We start from the raw sequence: 26,141 nt of genomic DNA on the forward strand, positions 1-26,141 counted from the left end.
TGTGGTTGTCCTCACTAAAATTAAAGAAAAACAATTTTCATAATACACAAAGAGAAAAATGAAAGAACTCTATGATCTCACTTACAAAGATAACAACCATAACATTTTAGGGGCCATACTTTCACTTTTCTTTAGCATTTGTATTTTATGTTTCATAACCTGATCAATTTTTCACTGTAACATGGCAAAATACATACAGACCTACAAAGTCATATGTACATTATATATATGTATATGAGTATGTATGTGTATATATATGATAAATGTAATTAATTTAAAGGTCAAATGTGACAGCCCAAAACAATAATATTAATAATAAAATTATCTACATTTGCTAATTAACTATACTTCCTTATTTACTATCTTACTTACAAAATAGCTGCTAACCCTGAAACTTGTAGAAAACCCAGTTTTCCAAGTCCACATGGGACATTTATGAAAAATTAATAATTATGTCCAAGGTCAGTCAAGTTTCAATAGATTTCAAAGCACCACCTTCTTTAGTTTTCAATTAAGTTAAAAATTAGTAACCGCTTTGTTTTCCAAACTGAGTGTCTTCCAAAATTCATGTGTTAAAACTTAATACCAGATGGGTGTGATGGCACATGCCTATAATCTCAGTGAAGGGAGGTTGAGGCAGGAGGATCACGAGTTCAAAGCCAGCCTCAGCAAAAGCAAGGTGCTAAGAAACAATGAGACCCTGTCTCTAAATAAAATAAAAAATAGGGCTGGGGATGTGGCTCAGTGGTGGTGTGCCCCTGAGTTTAATCCCAAGTACCCAAACAAACCAAAACAAAACAAAAAATTACAAAACTTAATCCCTATTGTGATAGTGCTAGGAGGTAGGGTCTTTTGGAAAGTGATTATGTCACTAGGTCGTGTTTTAAATGTCAGTAAGATTCTGATCATTAAAAAAGAATCAGAAGAAGAATCTATCCTTGACTGAGGAATGGTGGAAAAAAATTAATTTTTCCAACTCTCAGACATGTTCATGCTGAAACATGAACACAGTACACACAGATGGACAGCAGGCAGCAGTATAGATGGACAGTTCACAGAAGTGAACAATCGACTGGTTATGGATTTGGAAATCTTTCAAACAGAAGTAAGGTTGATGTCCAATAGAAAAATAATCCAGGAGAAGTATAGAATTTTAAAAAAAAATCAGAATGCTAATAAAGGATAACTTGTATCATTAATTTATGGGTAAAAAAAATTAGCAAAAGACAAAAAATAAAGGAACAGAGTCTAGTGCAAAACCATTGAAGTCACAAGAGAGAGAATGTGAAGAAATAGTTGTGATTAATATTGCAAACTGCTTCAGAAATCAAGACACATGAAAAATAGCCAGTGAATTTTAAAACAATAGTAAGAATCTGGAATTAATGGTTGGCAATATAAGTTTGATTCAAGTTTTGAGTCACTGCCTTACAATCTTACTCCTTAATTCTCACACTCAAAAAAGCCCTTCCTATTGCATTATTTTACTGCCAGCAATCCAAGAGTTACTAAGAAGTAAAGCATTTGTGTCTAAGAATTCTACAGCCTTTTTAAATACCTGCATGAGTTGCAAAGAAAATTTATTATTATTTAATCTGTGATTATTCTATGTCAAAGAGACAGAATAATCAGATGATTGCCTTATGTGATGCAAAAAAGCCTTTTCCTCAGAGTGGCCAGTGATGTACCATTTCTGTTACAGTTGAATTTTAAAAAGTGTTTAAAAGAGGGACTGGGGCTGTAACTCAGTGGCAGAGTGCTTGCCTCGCATGTGTGAGGCACTGGGTTCGATCCACAGTACCACATAAAAATAAACAAAGACAAGCTGTCTATGTACAACTATAGAAGAAAAATTTTTAAAAGACGTGTTTAAGGGCTGGGGATGTGGCTCAAGCGGTAGCGTGCTTGCCTGGCATGCGCGGGGCGCTGGGTTTGATCCTCAGCACCACATACAAATAGAATAAAGATGTTGCTGCGTCCACCGATAACTGAAAAATAAATATTAAAAAAAAAGAAGTGTTTAAAAGGGGCTGGGGTTGTGGCTCAGCGATAGAGCGCTTGCCTAGCATGTACAAGCCACTGGGTTCGATTCTTAGCACCACATAAAAATAAATTAATTAAATAAAGGTATTGTGTCCAACCACAACTGAAAAAATATTTTTTTTAAATGTGCTTAGGGCTGGGATTGTGGCTCAGCGGTAGAGTGCTCGCTTAGCACGGGCGGGACCCGGGTTCGATCCTCAGCACCACATAAAAATAAAGGCATTGTGTTGTGTTCATCTACACCTAAAAAATAAATATTTTTTAAAAAATGTGTTTAAAAGAGGAGATTGGCATTTTTGAAAGTTTTCTTATCATCCTGATCCTTTTCTTTTCTCCTTCTTTTGGAGCTGGGGGTTGAACCTAGGTCCTATACATGCTGAGCATGTGCTCTACCACTTTACTGTACCCTTAGGTTCCCATATTCTTTTCATTTCAAAACAAAGTTAAGTGCAAACAGTACAGGTAGTATTAAGACCAATTGCATAACATTTATATCTATGATAAAGATTGACATGCTATGACGTCATTGTTCTTGGTTTCTCTATAGTTGGCATTATTGACCACTCTTGTTAGAACTCTCATCTTAGGGCTCTGATGTCACCCTCTACTGCTTTTACTCCTACCCTTCCCCCTGCCAACTGCCCTTTCTCTGTCTTCTTCATTCTTTCTTGACACCATACCCTAAATCTAAGTATTTCTGCAGGTTCAACTCTAGCTGCTTTTGTGTGTGCATCTCATGTGTCTTCTTCCTGGGGTTCACCAGGGGTTTCAAGCTGTGCTCCTGAGCCCAGTGACTTCTCACAGTTGTTCCAGAGCCTGCTGAAGCAGAAGAGCCTTATACCTATGTTTTTTATGTACTGAGGTTCCATGTAAGGTTTTATTTCAAAAAAGAAGTCATTTCTGCCACCTAAAAACATAAGCCCATGTATAGCAAGAAGACAAGATCATAAACCATTGACTTAAATTTCTCTCTGAATGAATGACACCCAAATCAATACCTCTGATCTCTCATCTCAGAGCCAGTCTTGGGTTTTCTTTTGCACACTAGACTGCAGATTCCACATGTCTGATTTAAAATTTATTGTCTTTCTCCTGTCAAATTGTTTTTTCCCCCAACAAAAGCTCCTACTTCTGTTCATTTCTTTGCTGTTCTCTGAAGCATGCAAGTTTTAAAAATATATAGTTTTGTCTTTTTTCTTCATTGCTCAAAGTCATCAAGAGTCTCTAATACTTATTGAGCTTCCACAGACATGATTCACATATTCATCCATTTCTTCTCTTTACTGTAGTTTTCACAAGGTTTAAGATGTACAACTCCTTACTGTTCTCAGAACTGCCGAAGAAATCTAACTCTAGGCTCCTCACCCTGCAATATACTTTAAAATCCTGAGATAGATTTTAGTTTCCTAAAATAACATGTTCACCATCATCTTCCTATATACAGTCCTGCAGCATGTCTTCTTTCCCTATTTTAGTTGTGTTAAATGGAGATCACACTTGAGTCTCAAAACTAATGGTAATACAGCATTTGATTTGGTGCTGTGTATGTTCCAGGTACTGTGTTAAACACTTTATATGCAGTATCTATTTAATTTTCCAGACAATTCTATGAAGTAAATATTGTCATTATCTCTATTTAATGGATGTGAAACAGAGATTTAGCTTCTTGTCCAAATTCAAACAGTATATAAATGGCCAGGCCAGGATTTGCATTCTGAGCCATCTGACACCATAGGTCATATGTTGAAGCACTACATTCTCAGACACCCACTCACACCCCCTCCCCTTTTTTTGGTACTGAGGATTAAACCCAGAGGTGATCTACCACTGAGGTATATCCACAGCCTACTTTTTATTTGTTGAGACAATACCTTGCTAAGTTGCCTAGTTTGGCTTCAAGTTTATATCCTCCTGCCTTATTGTGATGACACAATAAAGATCCTTTATAAACTCATCATTAGATTGTAAGTTTATACTTTTCTTGTGCTTATTCTCATCCCTAGAGCCTGGCATAGTACCTAACAGATAAGGAAACAGGATGGCTCAAAGTTTGAGAGTCTGAGCTCTAGAGGCAGGCTGCTGGGTATACGTTTCAAGTCTCCTATGTAATTACTATGTGACCTACACAAGATTACCAAGTTCTTCGTGCTCTATTTTCCTTATCTAGAAAATGGATGTAGTCAAGTGTTGACATCATAAAATTTAAAGATTAATTGATAGAAGATAGTTAATGATTTAAAAAAGTTTCTGGCAGATTGTAAATATTAAATGAATAGTTGTTGCTGTTAGCAGCCCACAGTGAATGTTTGTTCAGTGTACATTCAGGGTCTAATCTTGACTTTTAAATTCATGTCATTTAGTCCTTAATATAACGCTGTGAGATAGGTACTATTATTATCCATATTTTATGGGAGAGAAGATTGAAACTTATGTTAAACAGCTTGCCTTAGATCACAGTTCGTAAATGGCTAGATACAGGATTTGAACTCGGCCCATCCTGCTCCCACCTCATCACTCAGCCCTCACACAGGTCCTTCCCAGTCTTTTCTGCTTGGCAGTGATCATAGAACATGCCTTAACGTACTGGAAGGTGGCATCGGAGCAATATTGAGCCTCCCAATATATTTACCCTGTTTCCTATGTCAGTAAGTGCAGAAACATTAAGATTTAATAGATATGTGTACTTAGTTCATGATCATTGAATGCATAAATAAATAAATAAATACTATCATTGTTTCATGCAAGGTCCTTGTGCAAGGCCATTAGTGCTATTTTCATCCAATAAGAAATTAGTAAATGATAATGATTATTTTCCTTATGATTATTAATTGCCTGCAGCGTGAAGGTCATAAAGTGCATATGAAAACTGAAGACCTCGTTTCTTCAAGATTAAAACAATAACACGATTCAGCCATAGAACAGGTAATTTCAGGCTGCAATTCGCCTGCGGCTTGCAGACAGATTGCTAGGGTTCAGCGCCTGGGGGCTTCTTAAAATCTGATCTTATCGGAGTGAACACGGAGCGCGGGGCGGCCAGTCCCGGCTCCCGGAACCGTCCCGGAACCGCCCTGGCTCCGGGCTGCGGAGCCTGCGGAGGCTGCTTCTTGGACCCTGCTAATATCAGAGCAAACACGAAACACCAAGAAGCCGAATTCCAGCTCCCGGAACTGAGCCCGCGGGGACTGCTTCTTGGAGCTTACACTTATAGGAGCTTACACCGAGCACAGAGCGGCCGAGTTCCGGCTCCCGGAACCGTCCCGGAACCGCCCTGGCTCAGGGCTGCGGAGCCCGCGGAGGCTGCTTCTTGGACCCTGCTACTATCAGAGCATACACCAAACACTAAGCGGCCGAATTCCGGCTCCCGGAACTGAGCCCGCGGGGGCTGCTTCTTGGAGCCTACACTTATAGGAGCTTACACCGAGCACGGAGCGGCCGAGTTCCGGCTCCCGGAACTTCCCTGGACCGGGGCTAGGAGCCCGCGGAAACTGTGTCTCGGTCCGGGTTCTGCTGAGGGCAGGTCAGGACTCACCCATTGCTTGGGTTGCCTGGCAAGGGGAACGAAATGCTGCCATTCGCATAGGATACCAACATGGCAGAGATCTGATGTCAGCAGAAAGCGGTGGAGGAGAGATCTTCATCAATACCAGCGGTGACATAAGCAGTTGGTCTCCTGGTAAGGGGGGTGAGGCTCAGTCACCCGAGTCTCCTCAATTTGTCCTCGAGCCAGAGGGAAGGAGCCGGGCCGCCGCCAGCCCCCGGAGCAGGCCCAGCGGCTCGCCAGCGTGGTGACCGCGTGACCCCAATTGGAGAGGGGGCGGAGCGGAGCCGCCACCCACACCCGCCAGGTGGGCAGACCCACGACCCAGTAGTACATGGGCGTGGTAGGAGGGGCAGGGCAGAGCCGCCCTTCGCGCTTGCAAGGTAAACAGACCTGTGACAGCCTGGCGGGTCAGGCCCAGTGGCCTGCCAGTGTGGTACACACGTCACCCCAACTCGAGTAGGGGCAGAGCAGATCCTTATCCCACGCCCGGATCAGGCCCTGCCGGTGTGGTGGTCACGTGACCCCAATTGGAGTGGGGGTGGAGCGGAACCGCCACCCGTGCCCGCAGGGTGAGCAGACCAGTGATCAACCTGCAGATCAGGCCCAGGGGTCCGCAGGCGTGGTAGGAGGGGCAGGGCAGATCCGCCGCCCGCGCCTTCAAGGTAGGCAGACCTACAACAGACCAGCGGATCAGGCCCAGGAGCCTGCCGGCGGGGTACAAACACCACCCTAATTGGAGTAGTGACAGAGCAGAGTCGCCTCCCTTGCCAGGAACAGACCCAGCATCCTGCAGGCGGGGTAGTCACGACACCCCAGTTGGAGTAGGGGCAAAGCAGAGCCTCCACTCGTGCCCGAAAGGTGGGCAGATCTGCGACCGACCAGCAGGACAGGCCCAGTGGCCTGCTGGTACGACAGACACGTCACCCCAATTGGAGTAGGGGCAGAACAGAGCCGCCACCAGCTCCCAGAACAGGCCCAGTGACCTGCCGGCGTGGTAGCCACGACACCCCAATTGGAATAAGGAGAGAGCAGAGCCGCCGCCCGCACCTGCAGGAAAGATACGCAAGCAGTATGAAAAGACAAGGAAAGAAAGGACCACAAGCAATGCAGGTCAACGCAACTTTAGAAGAGGTAACAGCTGCAGCAGATGGAATGTCAGATAAAGAATTCAGGATATACATGCTTCAGATGATCTGGAGTATCAAGGAAGACATTAAACAGCAAAATCAGACAATGAAAGATCACTTCGACAACGAATTACGCAAACAAATCCAGGAAGCAAAGGATCAACTATACAGGGAGATAGAGGTTATAAAAAACAAGCAATCAGAAATCCTAGAAATGCAGGAAGCAATAAACCAACTTAAAAACTCAATGGAGAATACTACCAACAGAGTAGAACACTTAGAAGATAGAACATCAGACAATGAAGACAAAGTATTTCAACTGGAAAAGAACATAGACAGCTCAGCAAGACTGTTAAGAAACCATGAGCAGAACATCCAAGAAATATGGGATAACATTAAGAGACCAAACTTAAGAGTCATTGGGATACAGGAAGGTACAGAGCTCCAAACCAAAGGAATGAACAGTCTATTCAATGAAATAATACAAGAAAACTTCCCAGACTTGAAGAATGAGACAGAATCCCAAATCCTAGAAGCCTACAGGACGCCGAATGTGCAAAATCATAAGAGATCCACACCTAGACACATTATAATGAAGATGCCCAACATACAGAATAAGGAGAGAATTTTAAAAGCTACAAGAGAAAGGAAGCAGATTACATTTAGGGGCAAGCCAATCAGGATAACAGCTGATCTTTCAACACAGACTCTGAAAGCTAGAAGATCCTGGAATAACATATTTCAAACACTGAAAGATAATGGGTTCCAACCAAGAATTGTGTATCCAGCGAAATTAAGCTTCAGGATGGAGAATGAAATTAAAACCTTCCACGATAAACAAAAGTTTAAAGAATTCGCAGCTAGAAAACCATCTCTTCAAAACATCCTAGCCAAAGTATTACAGGAAGAGGAAATGGAAAATAACAATGAAAACCAACAGTGGGAGGTAGGACAGTAAAGGGGGGGGGGACAATCAAAGAGGAAAACAAACAATGTTTAGTAACAGAAATAAACAAATATGGCTGGAAGAACAACCCATATCTCAATAATAACCCTAAATGTTAATGGCTTAAACTCACCAATTAAGAGACACAGGCTAGTAGAATGGATCACAAAACAAGACCCAACAATATGCTGCCTACAGGAGACGCATTTGATAGGAAAAGACATACATAGGCTGAAGGTGAAAGGTTGGGAAAAATCATATCACTCATATGGACTTCGGAAACAAGCAGGCGTGTCCATACTCATATCAAATAAAATAGATTTCAAGCCAAAGTTAATCAAAAGAGATAAAGAGGGACACTACATACTGCTTAAGGGAACCATACACCAACAAGACATAACAATCATAAATATTTATGCCCCAAACAATGGTGCAGCTATGTTCGTCAAACAAACTCTTCTCAAGTTCAAGAGTCTAATAGACCACCACACCATAATCATGGGAGACTTCAACACACCTCTCTCGCCACTGGACAGATCTTCCAAACAAAAGTTGAATAAGGAAACTATAGAACTCAATAACACTATTAATAACCTAGACCTAATTGACATATATAGAGTATACCACCCAACATCAAGCAGTTACACTTTTTTCTCAGCAGCACATGGATCCTTCTCAAAAATAGATCATATATTATGTCACAGGGCAACTCTTAGACAATATAAAGGAGTAGAGATATTACCATGCATCTTATCTGATCATAATGGAATGAAACTGAAAATCAACGATAAAAGAAGGAAGGAAAAAGCATACATCAATTGGAGAATGAACAATAGGTTACTGAATGATCAATGGGTTATAGAAGACATCAAGGAGGAAATTAAAAAATTCTTAGAGATAAATGAAAACACAGACACAACATATCGGAATCTATGGGACACATTGAAAGCAGTTCTAAGAGGAAAATTCATTGCTTGGAGTTCATTCCTTAAAAAAAGAAAAAACCAACAAATAAATGATCTCATACTTCATCTCAAAATCCTTGAAAAAGAAGAGCAAAACAACAGCAAAAGAAGTAGAAGGCAAGAAATAATTAAAATCAGAGCTGAAATTAATGAAATCGAAACAAAAGAAACAATTGAAAAAATTGACAAAACTGAAAGTTGGTTCTTTGAAAAAATAAACAAAATCGACAGACCCTTAGCGATGCTAGTGAAGAGAAGAAGAGAGAGAACTCAAATTACTAGCATACGGGATGAAAAAGGCAATATCACAACAGACACTTCAGAAATACAGAAGATAATCAAAAACTATTTTGAATCCTTATACTCCAATAAATTAGAAGATAGTGAAGGCATCGATAAATTTCTTAAGTCATATGATCTGCCCAGATTGAGTCAGGAGGATATAGAAAACCTAAACAGACCAATATCAATTGAGGAGATAGAAGAAACCATCAAAAGACTACCAACTAAGAAAAGCCCAGGTCCCGATGGGTATACAGCAGAATTTTACAAAACCTTTAAAGAAGAACTAATACCAATACTTTTCAAGCTACTTCAGGAAATAGAAAAGGAGGGAGAACTTCCAAATTCATTCTATGAGGCCAACATCACCCTGATACCTAAACCAGACAAAGACACTTCAAAGAAAGAAAACTACAGACCAATATCTCTAATGAACCTAGATGCAAAAATCCTCAATAAAATTCTGGCGAATCGGATACAAAAACATATAAAAAAAATTGTACACCATGATCAAGTAGGATTCATCCCTGGGATGCAAGGCTGGTTCAATATACGGAAATCAATAAATGTTATTCACCACATCAATAGACTTAAAAATAAGAACCATATGATCATCTCGATAGATGCGGAAAAAGCATTTGACAAAGTACAGCATCCCTTTATGTTCAAAACTCTAGAAAAACTAGGGATAACAGGAACATACCTCAATATTGTAAAAGCAATCTATGCTAAGCCTCAGGCTAGCATTATTCTGAATGGAGAAAAACTGAAGGCATTCCCTCTAAAATCTGGAACAAGACAGGGATGCCCTCTCTCTCCACTTCTCTTCAACATAGTTCTCGAAACACTGGCCAGAGCAATTAGACAGACGAAAGAAATTAAAGGCATAAAAATAGGAAAAGAAGAAATTAAATTATCACTATTTGCAGATGATATGATTCTATATCTAGCAGACCCAAAAGGCTCTACAAAGAAACTATTAGAGCTAATAAATGAATTCAGCAAAGTGGCAGGATTTAAAATCAACACGCATAAATCAAAGGCATTCCTGTATATCAGCGACAAATCCTCTGAAATGGAAATGAGGACAACCACTCCATTCAAAATATCTTCAAAAAAAATAAAATACTTGGGAATCAACCTAACAAAAGAGGTGAAAGACTTATACAATGAAAACTACAGAACCCTAAAGAGAGAAATAGAAGAAGATCTTAGAAGATGGAAAAATATACCCTGTTCATGGATAGGCAGAACTAACATCATCAAAATGGCGATATTACCAAAAGTTCTCTATAGGTTTAATGCAATGCCAATCAAAATCCCAATGGCATTTCTTGTAGAAATAGAGAAAGCAATCATGAAATTCATATGGAAAAATAAAAGACCCAGAATAGCAAAAACAATGCTAAGCAAGAAGTGTGAATCAGGCGGTATAGCGATACCAGACTTCAAACTATACTACAGAGCAATAGTAACAAAAACAGCATGGTACTGGTACCAAAACAGGCGTGTGGACCAATGGTACAGAATAGAGGACACAGAAACCAATCCACAAAACTACAACTATCTTATATTTGATAAAGGGGCTAAAAGCATGCAATGGAGGAAGGATAGCATCTTCAACAAATGGTGCTGGGAAAACTGGAAATCCATATGCAACAAAATGAAACTGAATCCCTTTCTCTCGCCATGCACAAAAGTGAATTCAAAATGGATCAAGGAACTTGATATCAAATCAGAGACGCGCCGTCTGATAGAAGAAAATGTTGGCTACGATCTACAGTCGGTGGGGTCGGGCTCCAAATTCCTCAATAGGACACCCATAGCACAAAAGTTAATAACTAGAATCAACAAATGGGACTTACTCAAACTAAGAAGTTTTTTCTCAGCAAAAGAAACAATAAGAGAGGTAAATAGGGAGCCTACATCCTGGGAACAAATCTTTACTCCTCACACTTCAGATAGAGCCCTAATATCCAGAGTATACAAAGAACTCAAAAAATTAGACAATAAGAGAACAAACAACCCAATCAACAAATGGGCCAAGGACCTGAACAGACACTTCACAGAGGAGGACATACAGTCAATCAACAAGTACATGAAAAAATGCTCAACATCTCTAGCTGTCAGAGAAATGCAAATCAAAACCACCCTAAGATACCATCTCACTCCAGTAAGATTGGCAGCCATTAGGAAGTCAAACAACAACAAGTGCTGGCGAGGATGTGGGGAAAAGGGTACACTTGTACATTGCTGGTGGGACTGCAGATTGGTGCAGCCAATTTGGAAAGCAGTATGGAGATTTCTTGGAAAGGTGGGAATGGAGCCACCATTTGACCCAGCTATTCCCCTTCTTGGTCTATTCCCTAAAGACCTAAAAAGAGCATGCTACAGGGACACTGCTACATCGATGTTCATAGCAGCACAGTTCACAATAGCAAGACTGTGGAACCAACCTAGATGCCCTTCAATAGACGAATGGATAAAAAAATGTGGCATTTATACACAATGGAGTATTACTCTGCATTAAAAAATGACAAAATCATAGAATTTACAGGGAAATGGATGGCATTAGAGCAGATTATGCTAAGTGAAGCTAGCCAATCCCTAAAAAACAAATGCCAAATGTCTTCTTTGATATAAGGAAAGTAACTAAGAACAGAGTAGGGACGAAGAACAGGAGAAGAAGATTAACATTTAACAGGGATGAGAGGTGGGAGGGAAAGGGAGAGAGAAGGTAAATTGCAAGGTAATGGAAGGAGACCCTCAGGGTTATACAGTGGAGGGGGTAGAGAGAGAGGAGGGGAGGGGAGGGGAGAGGTGGGGAGGGGGGAGGGTGGATGATGGGAAAGGCAGCGGAGCACAACAGACACTAGTATGGCAATTTGTAAATCAATGGATGTGTAACTGATGTGAATCTGCAATCTGTGTATGGGGTGAAGGTGGGAGTTCATAACCCACTAGAATCAAAGTGTGGAATATGATATGTCAAGAAATTTGTAATGTTTTGAACAACCCACAATAAAAAATTTAAAAAAAAAAAAAAAAAAAAAAACAATAACACGATGACTACATATTGTGAATTTGAGTTTCTTTCTTTTTTTTCTGAGAATTAAGAATACTGGACTGTATGGGGATGCTGAAACAACCCTTTTGTATATCTGCTTCCTTCTTGCCTTCACACATCCTGTAGTATTTATGCACTCAGTTTAGAGACCTCATGGTAAAGAAGACACGTAAGGGCTTTCATGGATCTTGTCTTTTAATAGGAAGAGACAGACATATACAAGTAAACAGAATCACTAAGGATTGTGATAGCCCCCCTGGCATTTTATAGTTTCCCATGATGCAGGAGTTGGAAAGTGGGCTTCTATGTTGGAGGACAGTGGCAGCCAAAACAGGGAAGTGCTTTGCAAAAGACGAGCATGCGCACGCACACACACCCCTTTCAGAAAGGGTGCACACAGGCTCCTTATGTTTAGTTGGTCCCTGGCTTAACCGTCTCATGCTTGGATACAACATTTGTTATTAAATAAGAAAGTTATATAATAATGTTATTTAGCCATCTAGGTTCAAAGAGACTGTTAACAATAATGCTATTTTTACAATAATGCAAAAGTTATACACATCAACCACTTTCACAGGTATTGCACTTCTTTTTTCCACTTTTCTGCTTCCCAGGATGAAATGGGGCCTAGAATCAAAGAAGCAATAGTTTTTCTGTCTACCTGTAAAAGATTAGCCTTTTGTCATCGTAGATGTTGCAAGCAGAAAAACCAAACACAAGAAAACAGAGACGAAGCCAAAAAGGACAATTTCTGATTGTTATAGCTGGTTTCTGTTTCATATCACTGGGCAAGATGAGAATGTTTTGCAGAGTTTTATAGGAACAGCTTCCACAGTACTACAGGGTAGTACTGCCTCACTGCCCTTGCCAGGTGCACAGCCCCCTGTGAAAATACAGGTCAATTTTCAACATGAAACAAGCCAGAAGTATGGAATGACATTTTCAGGTGGCAGTTGTGGTTCTAGTGCCTGTAATTAACACCTCTTAACCTCAGACTTGCCATGCCTTTTTCAGGCTGTCGAAGCTCAAATCCGAAGTTTTGGACAGACGCCTTCTCAACTTCTCATAGAGCCCCATCCTCCCAGAGGTTCTGCCATGCAAGCGGTGAGTGCCATTTTCACTCTGCTCTTTCCTGGCCTGTCTTTCAGACCATGCTTGATATTCCTAACAGTCACTCACTGTGCTTGAGGTGCTCCACCCCACCAGGGCCTGCTCTTATGCAATATGTGTTAACTCACTAACAACCAGCAAATGCCACTGCCTTCTTTTCTCGAGTCTTTGAGAAGGTAAAGATCTCCAGTGTACTAATATGTCATCGGTTCGTGTTTTTTTTTTTAATATTTATTTTTTAGTTTTAGGTGGACACAATGTCTTTATTTTTATTTTTATGTGGTGCTGAGGATCAGACCCAGTGTCTCATGCATGCTAGGTGAGCACTCTACCACTGAGCCACAACCCAGCCCTCAGTTCATGTTTTGTGTTGCAGAATTAAGAGGTCTTGATTGTCACTTCTCCTCACTGTGGGAAAAGGACACCAGACCTAGGATTTGTTTAATTTTCTGATTGGATCCTATGAGTTTCTAGATTAGTTTTGCTTCTTTGATCATTATTTTACATTGATCATTATTTAACATCCCAATATATTTCTCAGGTTGGGAATTTTTAAACTAATTTTGATATGTAGGTATTGTTACTGAAGGTCAGAGAAGAGGTTGGTGGGGGTGCTTAGTATATCAAAACTTTAATGACTTAAAACAATGATTTATTTGATTTCTCATGATTTTGAGAGTTCTATTGGCATTTCTTCTGCTCTTTTCACCTTGACTCACCCACACTGGGGCTGAGTGGATGAGCTTCTTATTCCATGTGGACTCTCACCCTTTAAGGAAGTTAGATCAGACTCTTCCCATGGCAGAAGTTCCCAAGAAAATGAAGACAAAATCGGGAGACTTCTTGAGGCTTGCTTTTGAACTTATACATCATTTATGCCATATTTTTTTGGTCGAAGCGAAGCAAGTCAAAAGCCAGTCCAGAATTAGACTTGAGCTGCAAAATAACATGGTCATTCTACCTTTGTAGTTCCTGAAGTTTCAGGAAGAAATTCTTCAATGAGATGGGAAAAAAAAAATTGGCACAGTAACAAATCAAATTGCATGATTCTCATAAAAGAGGTTGCTCATTACTGGAGTTGCTCAATGGTAGAGCACCTGCCTAGCAAGTGAAAGAAAGAGAGAAAGAAGGAAATATGAATAATTTAAAATAAATTCAAATTCTGTGTTATGGGTTAAAGATGGCAGGATTTTGACATTAGGAAGGAAGGAGCAACAGCTGAAAGGGCAAGACACAGACTGAGGCCTGTCCACCTCTGGTCTTTCTTTTTTTTTCTTTCTCTTCCCACTTCCCCTTCTTCTGTGTCTTTTTCCCTTTTGCTTCTTTCTCATCTTCTTTCTACTTCCAGAGTTTTCCCCTTTATTTCTTTAGGAACATGAATTGGCCATAATAATAAACTATAATATTTATTTTTAAAAATATTTTTATCACCTTCTCACTACATGTTTTAAAACCAGTGAGACCAGATTTTAACAAACATAAAGGGTGAGTCTAGTGGGTTGAAAACTACTACACAAAGGCCATAACCAATGGAAGATAATGCCATAAAAATAGTAAGAATGATTTATGCTTGGGCTTTGGAATTAGTTTTAGTAATAGCTTGTCAGTGAGACCAGGCTGTTTGGGTGCTGGCTAATGGAAGCCCCTCTGCTGCCCCATTGACTTTCTGCCTGGGTCACCGCACAGCCATGGTTACTGAGGCAATGCACACGCTCCCATGCCCAGCCTTCCTTGTGGCAAAAGATTATTGGCTCATTGAGGCAGATCAGCTTTACTGTCCCTAGGTGGGAAGGCACATGCTCACATGAGGCGGGGGCACCCTCTTTCTTTTTATCTTTATCCTCTGAATTAAATACCTGAACTTCTTTTTAGACTTATATAAATTCTGGTTTTTGCCTTATACATAGGTGGGTGGAAAAGAAAGGCATAGTAAAAAGAAACTAGAGTTGGTGGCAAGTATACACTTAATCTGGGGGAAACCAAATGAGATCTGGCTACTTCCACTTCAGACCAGTCTCGCCTGAGCTCCCCAGGTTAAAAGAGGGCTTGTTCTCTTAAAGCTTTTTTTTATCAGTAGCTCTGCTTATCTGTGGCTACTGCCATCGCCACAGAGCAGCCCAGGAAGGTGGAGCGTGCTGTCTTACTGCTGGTGCTCCTCATTCATGCTTATTAGCGAAGGTTATGATGGAGCTCCTGAGAGAGCTTCTTGTGGTGTGCATGTGTGTAGGGAGCTCTAGTCAGGATGGGGTGTGCAGGAACTGACTGGAGGGACAGCTGGTTGTGAGACTGCTGTGGACAATTCTGGTATTGTATCTGCAGCCTGCTGTGGAAAGTGGTTTGTCCTTGCCTGTGGCTAAGAGTCAGCCCACTAGAGTCACTATGTAAACAAGACATTCTTCCTACACATTAGACATTTTTCGTGTGTGTTTTTAAGGGCATAAACATTGGAATTATTCAATTTGAGCCTAATTATATTTATAATATGAGCTGTTAAGCTCAGAAATATGTATGAACTTCCTTTCAGGGAGACTTTATTATTATGTTGTACTCTGATTTTCTCAGAGTTTATAAATTGACTTGAGTAAATATTATTTAAAAACTATGTAATTGAAAAATAAGGCTTGGTACTCTGAAATTATTTTCATTTCCCTTCCACAGGACTTGTTTAAAACTAGCTTATAGGATTTTTGTTCATTGTTGTTCCTTTTTTCTTATTTTTTGCCTGATTTCACAGAATTCCTTAAGAACCATATAAATGGTTCTTTGTGTGACAAAAAGTACTTACTGATATCAGGGATTTTAAAAATCAAAGGCACACACGTTTATTAATTGTTTTTACCAACATTCAGATGAGTTCCCCCATCAACCATCAGTGCACCCCACCCCACACACACACATACACACACACATGAATACAGCAGAAATTAATGCCACCTCATGCTGCGTTAAGTGCATGAGCCATAATATACACCAGGTGTAGTAATTAGCAGGCACACGAAGGCTGCCTATTTGTCTGGTTTTGCTGCTGTTGCTGTATCCCCTTGTGTTTTCACACCATCAGATAGTTGGATTTAATTGAGGCCACATCAGATGAGGCATTACTGACACCTTTAATTGAATGAGCATCCAGGGAGGATTAACTCATAATATTGATTGGCTTTTAGCCACTTGCTCAGAAGGGTGTCTGGGTAGCTTATTAGTTGCCTTTATTTACACCTTTATGCAAAGAGTGCAAATAGGAATTCTTAGTGCAATATGTTTTTCTAAGTACTCTTAATAACTTTTTTAAAAGGACTGATAATAAAAATGCAAATGTATTTAATTTTTTATTAGCAGTTCTGAATAAATATGTGTTAAATATATGTGCCTACACATTTACATATACCTGGTGTTTTGAAATATGGCAGTAGGAAAGCAGCCAGAAGCATTTCATCAATGTGTTTCAATTCTGAATGATACTAATCAGCTATTAGAAAATAGACATGGTTGGAGAGAATCACTGAAAATGTACAGTGCAATTATTGTATGATAGCAGATTACCACAAAGTATAAATAAAGCCAATAAATCAGAGTTGTGCTGTATATGTCTTGGGTTATGACATATGGGTTGTAGCAATGTTCCAAATCCTTAGCAGTCTTCAAGATTTATTTTGTTGCAGGTTATTAGAAGAGTGTTTCATTTAACATTTTCAATTACTTTTTGCTTTCAAAGGACAAATCAAAAAAGTTTTGAGCTTTAGTTTTTTTTAATGAGAGGGATGAGAACCATCTAGATATTTCTCTTTACTTGTAGCTACACTGAGAACAGTGGCATTTGCATTACAATAGGCAGTGTTTATTACTTGGTGCACTATATAAATATATTGTTTTTACAAGTACATTTAATTATGCATTGCTTTGAAACACCTGTATAATTAAGTTGGTATATTACATTCATAAATTATTTCTTGACCATAATAATATATGCATGCTGCCTAACTATTGCTTATAAATATATTTGTTTTAATTATCTCTTTATTTAGTTGTCAAAATCTTTGAGCTAATTCAAGACTTCTTTTGATGATCTTTGGAAATTACCTCGGCTAGTTTTTACACCTATTGCCTATTCTTATCCTTCTTTTATTTTTAATCCCAAAGATCATTACGTAATAGCAACTAAAACAGTTTAATGTAATCCCAATACTTTGCCTATTTAGAATCTAAATCAAATCATTCTTTTAGTTTTCTATGGCAGTGGGCAGGGAAAGGGAGCTAATGACATTTATAGATTTTTGAAGTGTTTTTGTTTAACATATTCTACTTCAGTCCCCGAAAATCCCAAATAATGCCATGTAAAAAAACAAGCAAATCATGATGCTGTTTCTGCAGCCTTTCTGTGGCTCGACTTGCAACCTGTGTTAACATGGTCTTCTTCTTCTTTTCCTGCTCTTTCTTCTCCTCCTTTGTCTTCTCCTTCATGTGTATTTGGGTCTTGTCATGCCCTCTCAACAGTATCTCCTCCTGCAGAGTCCATTGATGTTCACAGACCAAGCCCAGCAGGATGTCATCATGGTCCTCAAGTTCCCCTCTAACTCCCCTGTCACCCACGTGGCAGCCAACACCCAGCCTGGCTGGGCTGCTCCTGCTGTGATCACGGTCACTGCTAATAGACTCTTTGCTGTGAACAAGTGGCACAACCTTCCTGGTGAGTAAAGAAAGGCCAAGTGCCTGCTGAACACTGTAGGAAGATATTGTCATACCCACGAGTATGTATCTTAACGCTTGAGCTTTTGGTTAACAAGCATGAGTCTGAATCAAAATGTCGATTAGTTTGAAAGACTGGAAGAAGCCCCTCCCACCTCCGAGGTCTGTGGTACAAATGTTAAAGCTTAAACTGTTCTTTGGCATCTGGCAGTTTCTCTTTATCCTTGGAAATAAATATTGTTTCTAGTATAACATTTTAATACAATGACACTATTTTATTTATAAATAGCGTGTACTTATTTATCAGATTTTGCCCCCACTCATTCATTTGATAAATACTTTGAATTGTCTGATATCTGACAGAAACTTTTTGTGTACAGCACAATAGTGTTTGTTATGGAGTAGTTAAATTATACAGCTCACATGCTGCATGCCCTTCTGTTGGTACCTTCTATTCTTCCACTAAGAGCTGAATGACCATGCCCAATTAAAGTAACCATTAGAATCAAAAGCCATCCAAGTTTAAAGAGGTGGTAGAGTTCCTTGGCTGCAGTGTTTCTTCAGTGAAGATGCTGGGCTCACTCACCATCACATCTGCCAGTCAGTGGCAGAGCTTGAACCCAGGTTTTCCAGCTCAGATTTTATGTTCATCCCTTTGTGATTTTATTGCTTCTCATTAGAACAGAATGTTGGGACCTGAATTTAGCACTGTTCTTTTTTGCCCTCTAATTTAAGAAACAAAAGAAATAAGGAGGAAACTCTTCTAAAGTCCTACAGATTATAGGCTTTTCCCCCAAGCCATTGTTATAGGTAGGAAGTTCTAAAAGAATATATTTTAATGGTCTGTTAATTTGTCATTAAATCTATAAAGTGTGCATAAAGCACTACAAATTAGAATACCTGAAATTGGCTGCCCAAGTATAAATTCTTGAGCAAAGTCCTCATTCAAATTAATAGAAGAGATTTTAGAATGGAATAAAAGACATTCCAAACATAAACCTGGTATACTGACCTGGTTCAATAAAGCATTGGTCACAAAGAATCTCTGGGTGGTATCAGAATTGATTAAATATAGTCATTTTCCTGGACACTGGAAGTGAAACAATGGAAACAATTGATTAGAGAATAGATTTTAGAAAAAATGGAGATGGTCAAAACTGAAGCTGACATTTAGTCTCTCTAATTGGGTCTGCTTCAATTGAACTCTTAGAGAAGTATATGCAAGTGACATACTTGTGTATGGACACTAAACATTATGATTTGTTTAAGAAATGTACTTTTGGGGCTCTCTGATTTCTATCCATTAGAAGAACATACTGGTGGGTATGTGCTATCAAACGTACCAAGGATTTACCTACTCTGTGTGCAGTTGCCCTTAAGAGTTTTGCAAATGTTTTAATGTTCACAACACCAGGGCCACCACAAATAATGCTTATCCTGGGTGGCTGTTTCTGGCATCCTGGGAATTTCAGTTTAAAGAGAATTATAGAATATGGGAGGATATTCTATAATTCTCTTTAAACTGAAATTCTCGTCTAAAGATAGACTCAACTGCTGAAAAGTCCTGCTGTACCACCCCACCTCAGTCTCTGGAATTGCTGGCTTAGCAGCTATTAGACTCAAGGGGCTCCTAAGTCTCCAGTTGATACCCAGGTTGTAAGGCTACGCTCTAAGCATGGACAACTAAGCTCCTGGCATTCCCCTTTTGAGGAAGGGGAATGTTCCTGATTAAAAAGCTTGCTTCCCTTAGTACTTGGTGGCCAGGTGTTCTCTTCTCCATGTCCAATTTTTTGAAAAGTATGTAAAGTGAATTAGAGTTCCCTTTGCTGGAGTATCACTTATGGGGCATCTGACAATTCCTAGCCTCAGATCACCTTTCTGTAAGGTAAGAGCCTGGGGGAATGCAGAGTTCTACAGATTCTTTGCCTGTACTTTTCTCCTCAGTGAGTCCTCATTGTCTGTGCCTATGTCATTAGTGCTTTTCATCCCCACCTTTACATGCATGCTGCCTTTGCAGTGTGACTAGCAACTCTTCATAGATAAACACAAAGATGATAATGTGGGGCTTCACCACAGAGTTACCTTTCTAGGATGAGATCTCCAGTTCTGGATTATATCTACACCTAAAAATATTAAACATCTATTCTGTTAATCTGTGCCTCATTTCAGGTATGTTTGTATGCATCCAGTATTTCATTTTATCTTTACCTGTTAGAATCCCTTAATTAAAACCAACATTAGAACTCGCTCTTTCTCTTCATTAAATATCAAATTCATGTTTCCCTAACTTTTAAAAAATTTTAGATTCTGTCTTTTCTAAGGATCTGTGATTTTCATAATTCATTCACGAAACAGCTAGCTCTGCCAGTTCTTTGAGTACTATCTATGTCCTGATTTAGAAAAGGCACAATCCTGGACTAGGCTGTAGCTCAGCAATACAGCATGTGCCTCAAACAGGCCCTGGATTCGATCCCTAGCACCTCAAAAGAGAAAAAAAATCTTTATCTTCCTCTCTCATTCAAAGGACTTGGAAGACCTCCTCCAAAATAAATAACAACAGCTAATGTTTATAAAGCATTTTCTAGTTTCTAAGGATCATTTTAATGATTTTATGGGTACTTAAGCCCTCCAACAAGTTGAGGATATAGATTCTGTTTTTAGTCAAACCATATCAAATTGCTGTTTTTATAGGTCAAAATGGTCAGGTTGGCAATTTTATATTATCCAACTAAACCCAGATTAGGGAACTGAAGCACAGAGGCTACATAACTTACCCAAGGTCACATAATGGTCAGTTGCAAATTACTGGTCAGATGGTCAGTGGTAAGATTACTTCCATAAGCCCTTTTCACTGACAGTGATTTTAATGTTCCTATGAGCTTAGATTCTCAGAGAAGTAGAGAAAAGTTCTCAAGGCATTAGTGCAGATTGACACTGGTATTACTCTTGGGCAGACCAGAGGCTTTGGGGCTTTTTCCTTGATCAGGCAGCCTATGATTTCTTTATCAGCAGAGCCAGTAATCAGCAAAGGCAAATACCTTCAATAAAAAAGAGTGAGTCGTTGTGGCTTCAGCTTCTTATACACACTAAACTATAAACTTTAATGCCAGTATTGTACTTACTTAGATATTTATCAGTATTAATGGCCTTCCAGACATCCTTTAAAAGTTGGCATGTATTAACTAGGGAAGATAAGACAATAAGTTTTAAAATAATCAAATGAACTCATTGAAATATATCTGATTATTATTTTCATCCCCTCAAAGACAGGAAGATCTCCTAAAATCTTATAGTATTGAGCAGAGCTCTATTATCAACCAAGTGGTAATGTAAATCCTTGTGAGTCTATAAAAGGCAGATACTAACCAGGGTGAATGCGTGAGTCATTTGGGGAAAATAGTTTGGAAAAGGGCCCAGAATTTAACTATCAGAACTGTGAAGCTGAAAAGATCATCTCTCCCAAACTCTTCCTTTTAGGGCATATGATGCGCCTGGCCTGCATACCCATCCAGTAGCTTCCTCTTTGCCCAAGTCCTCCTACCTTCCACAAGGAGATGGCTTGCAAAACCTCTTTTCAGTTAAAAAAAGAAGCGTGCCTGAATCTTTAAAGTCATTTTGAGAATGGAACAAACTATTCTTAGTATAGATTGATTTTTCTAACTCATTTGCTTCTCAGAATATTTTTAAATTGAAACCATGGAAATATTAAATATTAATAAAACTTTTTTTTAAAACCCTCAATCCAATCTTAAGAAAATATTTCAGCCAAATGCATTTAACTAAAACATTTATCTGCGGATAGCTTTCTTTATTTTTATTCAAACTTTCAATTGATTGCTTTTAAGTGATGGATGAAACATTAAATGTTCCCTGACTTAGAGCTTTCCCTTTCTCCATCATAAACTGACGTTTTTGTGGATCCTTTGTGCTGCAGCATTCAAAACTGCCTTTTTAAGAAGTAACGAAAAAATAGTATTTGCTACAGTCAGCAGATGGTTGTCACATTTTGTTTTCAGCATGCTTTACCACTTAATTTTGTTTTGTTGCAGCATCAGAGGTTGCCAGTCAAGCATCTGCTATAGCTTATGGCCCAGGACTGGAGCCACTGCTGATGGCACATGTTCAGAACAGCACTAATCTAAAATAAATGTTTAATAAGCTAGCCATAAAAGCACCTGGATTTTTAGTCTTTAAATTTCACAAAACTGCAAGATTTGGAGGTTGGAAACAATTCTGCGTAAGATTTGACTTGTGCATTTTTATGTAGTTTACTATATGAAAAATAATGCTTTTTTTTTTTTTCTAATCTTTTGTGAATTCCAGCTCATCAAGGTGCTGTACAAGACCAGCCATACCAGCTGCCAGTGGAAATCGATCCTCTCATAGGTCTGTCACTTCCTTCTCTCTTTGCGATTCATTAAGCTCTGTATGGTGGCCCTGAAGTGTAGATTACAGTTGTTTTTCACTTGCTGGTTGCTGGGAATGGAATTTTCCTGATAAACCATTTGCATGCAAATTGGAATGCAATGAGCTGTGGCTATGCTGGTATTTCATCAACTCCCCCTCGTTGGTTTGCCTAATTTGAACAGGCCTAGGACGCGTGTCACTGAAAATTAATATGGATGCTGTAATAATGTGTGATTGAGAATGCGCATGAAGTACTGTCAGGATAATATTGGATCTTTTCATCACTCAGACTTGTTGATGAGCAGGAGCGAGGCACGTTATGATGAATTGGCGCACCGGTAATGTGATGGAGCTCCTTTGCTAGGGAAATTTTCATAATAACAGTGGGGTTCTTAGCAGCACTGTGTTGTGAAAAATAAAACTGTAGTGCCAGGGTTTCATCATTAAAAGAGATCAATCCTTTCTTTCTAGACTCTCCGTTCAGTCTGGGGATTAATGTGCAATTGCAGAGCAGTTTCAAAGTTGAAATATATTACCCAGCCAATGGTAGCGTTAAGATATTTGTATTCATTTTCCTAGGGTCCTGCAGCCCAATAAATTGCCATTGGAGGTTAAATTTGTTCGGGAGGGATAAAACAGGGAGAAGATCAGAAAGAGCCATTGGGATAAACTGTGCTTCTGCAGCACATGACTTAGAATATGTAATTGCTGCTATGTCTTTTGAGTAGGTTAGTTGGAATTTTCATCCCCATATGGGAGCATTTCAAATGTGGCATCACCAAGAATGTTCAGCCTTGAAGATGCTGTTCAATAACTTTTAGAATAAAAAGCCCAGTTGCCTCCCTCTGGGGTAGGCTACCAGCATTGATGTTTGGCTCATAATTTTGTCAGATTTCTCTGGTACAAATAAATTTGGTAGAGTTTAACATTTTTAAAGAAAGTGTATGAATTAATAGATTTATTTTTTCAAATCCAAGATGTCCCCTATGCATACATTACTTTTTTTGTCTTTAAAAGCTTTGTCTCAATAGAGAGCTAAATGGCTACCATTTGCAGGTAGACTATCAGGATGGACAAAAATAACCTAAAGCTCAAAACCAATTTATTTACCCATTTTTCTAAAATATAAGCAGAAATCTAAAAAGTATCTATATGAAGGATAAGTACTACTATTTTCTAAATTGCATTTTGCTTTGAATACATTTTTAAAAAAAATTAAAATCTTACTTGTATAGCTTTAGAAGTGAGGAAAATAGTAAAGCCCATTCTCTAAGTCATAGAAAGCCTTATTTCTGATTTATAGGCTCATTGTTTGCTTTAAAATGTGCCAATAAATATCTTTAGTGTAAAGTCTAATGAAATCCGCAATTGAAACCTTTATAACAAGGATGGGTAAGCTTTTTTAGTAAAGGCCGGATAGTAAATATTTTAGGCTTGTGAGCCATGAGGTTTCAGAACAACTACCTAACTCTGACATGATAGCACAAAGCCACCATAGACAATACATAAATAAATGAACATGGTTGTTTTCTAATAAAACTATATATATAAAAAAAAACAGGCATGGGCCTGATCCATCCTGTGGACCATCGCTTGCCCTCTGTGCTCTAGATCTCCAGTCATTAGACTGTGCCTCTGTTCCTAAAATCATTATTTAAAACCATGTTATCTTCTCAAAAATTTTAAGGTTGACTTCTAAAAGTTTCATCCCAAGTTGAAATACTTAGAATTTCTGGCATAGATAAAAAAAAATTGTATGTATCCAATGGAATCCCTAAGTATCAGAATGAATTGATACTCAACAATTTCTATTTTTATTATTATTATTTTTTATTTTTGGTACCAGGGATTGAACTCAGGGGTACTTAACCACTGAGCCACATCTCCAGCCCTTTTTATGTTTTGTTTTGAGAAGGGCTTCTTTGCTAAGTTGCTGAGGCTGGCTTTTTTTTTTTAATATTTATTTTTTAGTTTTCGGCGGACAAAACATCTTTGTTTGTATGTGGTGCTGAGGGTCGAACCCTGGCTGCACGCATGCCAGGCGAGCGCGCTACCGCTTGAGCCACATCCCCAGCCCCTGAGGCTGGCTTTGAACTTGTGATCCTCCTGCCTCAGCCTCCTGAGCTGCTGGGATTACAGGTGTGCACTACTGCACCTAGAAAAAATTTCTATTTTTTAAAAATGCATATAAAAGCCCAATAATTAGAGATTTTACTTCATTCCTGTTTCATCTTCAATTTATGTTTTTATCCTACTTCCCACACATAATTTTATCTTACCTTTTTAAAATTACACTTTTCAGCAATAAAAATATACAGAAAATTAAACACAGGTATATAAATTTAAATTTTAAAATTGTCTATGACCAGAAGGCTCACCTTTCTACAAAATTAATCTACATTGAGTGATCATTATAAGTATTAATACTTATGTTAGCATTATAATAAAATATTTATTAAATGTAAAAATAACACAGACATTTATTGGAAACCAGTTTTTATTGAAATAGATGGAGCTTTCCCCCAATTAGTTTGGGTATTCCTAGATGGACCTACTGTCTGTCAACAGGTCTATCCTACTATTTTGTTTTTAAGGATGGGAATGATAGCCAGGCAAGGTGATGCATGCCAATATCCCAGCACTTGGGAAGCTGAGGCAGGAGGATCAGTTGAGTCCAAGAGTCCAAAACCAACCTGGATATTGAGACCTCATCTCCAAAATAAAGAAAGATATGGAAGCTCTAAGGAATGTTACTCACATAGAAAATAGATGAGAAAGGAAGGAGTTTTAACTGTGTCAGACATCTTTGAACTCCTTTGTATGTGGCAAAATGTATATAGTGATCTAATAATAAGTTATCTTTGTGGTCTAATAATAAGTTATCTTTCATTGTAACAATCTATTATTGAAGCTTATTTTTAATGATGTATTAATTAACAGTGTGATTAGATCCTCATTTTATTTTATTGAAAACCACCTTAACTACACAGAATATATCTAAGCATTCACTTTTTGATATCACATCACTATTTGAATTATCCCTGTATTAAGCTCCCAAGAGATGTTTATACACTGGGGTAAAGCATCCTAGTAAGACTCTACATGGAAGGGAAATATCTCATTATTTTATCTAGTGTTAGAAGAGCATGAGGAAAGGGAGACGAGAAAGGAAAACTCACAGGAGAGTTCTCAGGCAAATCAATTTTAGGCAAGAGAATATGAAAGTTGAAGAACTAGAGATTGATTCCCTTAAAAACATCTGTGCCTGTTTATCCCCTGGGAAGTCTCATACCCCTAGGGGTATGCATGCCTGAGTTTGAAGACTGCTTATTTAGACAAATATAACTCAATTTTCATTGAATAAAAGTACTTTACTGAATCTCAAGAAGTTTACTATTGAAAACAATAAGATTATGTAAAAGCTGCTGTGAAATATACTAGATAGATAGATAGATAGATAGATAGATAGATAGATAGAAGGCTTTGTGATGTTAAATTATAAGCACTTGCTTAGGAAATAGTTCATCTTAAGGCTGAAGGGGCATCATCCTTTGTCCATGGGTACTTTGTGGTCCCTGAGTTCAAAATTATGCATATGCCCAGATCTGTTGAAGAGGTTTTCCCAGAGGCCACTACCAAAAAGTGACCAATGGAAGTTTATATCATAGAAGCAGAAGTCATATAAACACTGCCCAAAATAAGCATTTTCATAGTTCCCATGTGGAATGAAATACTTGCACAAATACTTGCAGTAACCAGTTTAGAAAGTACCACATATATTGTTTTTGATTTCTAGGTTTTGGGGAATTAAAAAAAAAATGTATCACACACCTTCACTGCAGTAGGATACTGTTTCTTTCTACTACGTTACCATATCCGTAAAAGCTTTTTCATCTGCTAGCAACTTCCCTTTGTGTGGAAGAATGGGGAGAAATGATCCCCAACTAGAATTCTGCCTGTTTTCTACTGC

At 38.8% G+C, this 26,141-nt stretch overlaps 1 protein-coding gene across 5 annotated transcripts in view; it reads left to right on the forward strand.

Moving 5' to 3' along the window:
• Positions 1-26,141, forward strand: part of Lrba (LPS responsive beige-like anchor protein) — a 728,436-nt gene that overhangs the window by 663,007 nt on the left and 39,288 nt on the right. For 3 of the 5 annotated variants that reach the window (XM_046459031.1, XM_046459033.2, XM_046459030.2), the window contains exons 49-51: positions 12,986-13,075; positions 17,573-17,765; positions 22,088-22,150. In XM_046459031.1, the coding sequence (XP_046314987.1) occupies positions 12,986-13,075; positions 17,573-17,765; positions 22,088-22,150 (346 nt within the window). The remainder of the gene's footprint in view (positions 1-12,985; positions 13,076-17,572; positions 17,766-22,087; positions 22,151-26,141) is intronic. The other 2 variants (XM_046459036.2, XM_046459034.2) reach the window with 1 other exon arrangement.

The sequence above is a fragment of the Marmota monax genome, unplaced genomic scaffold (assembly GCF_021218885.2).
Source record: "Marmota monax isolate L192 unplaced genomic scaffold, Marmota_monax_Labrador192_F-V1.1 WCK01_AAM20220418_F8-fsc00002, whole genome shotgun sequence".
NCBI classification, from domain to species: domain Eukaryota; kingdom Metazoa; phylum Chordata; class Mammalia; order Rodentia; family Sciuridae; genus Marmota; species Marmota monax.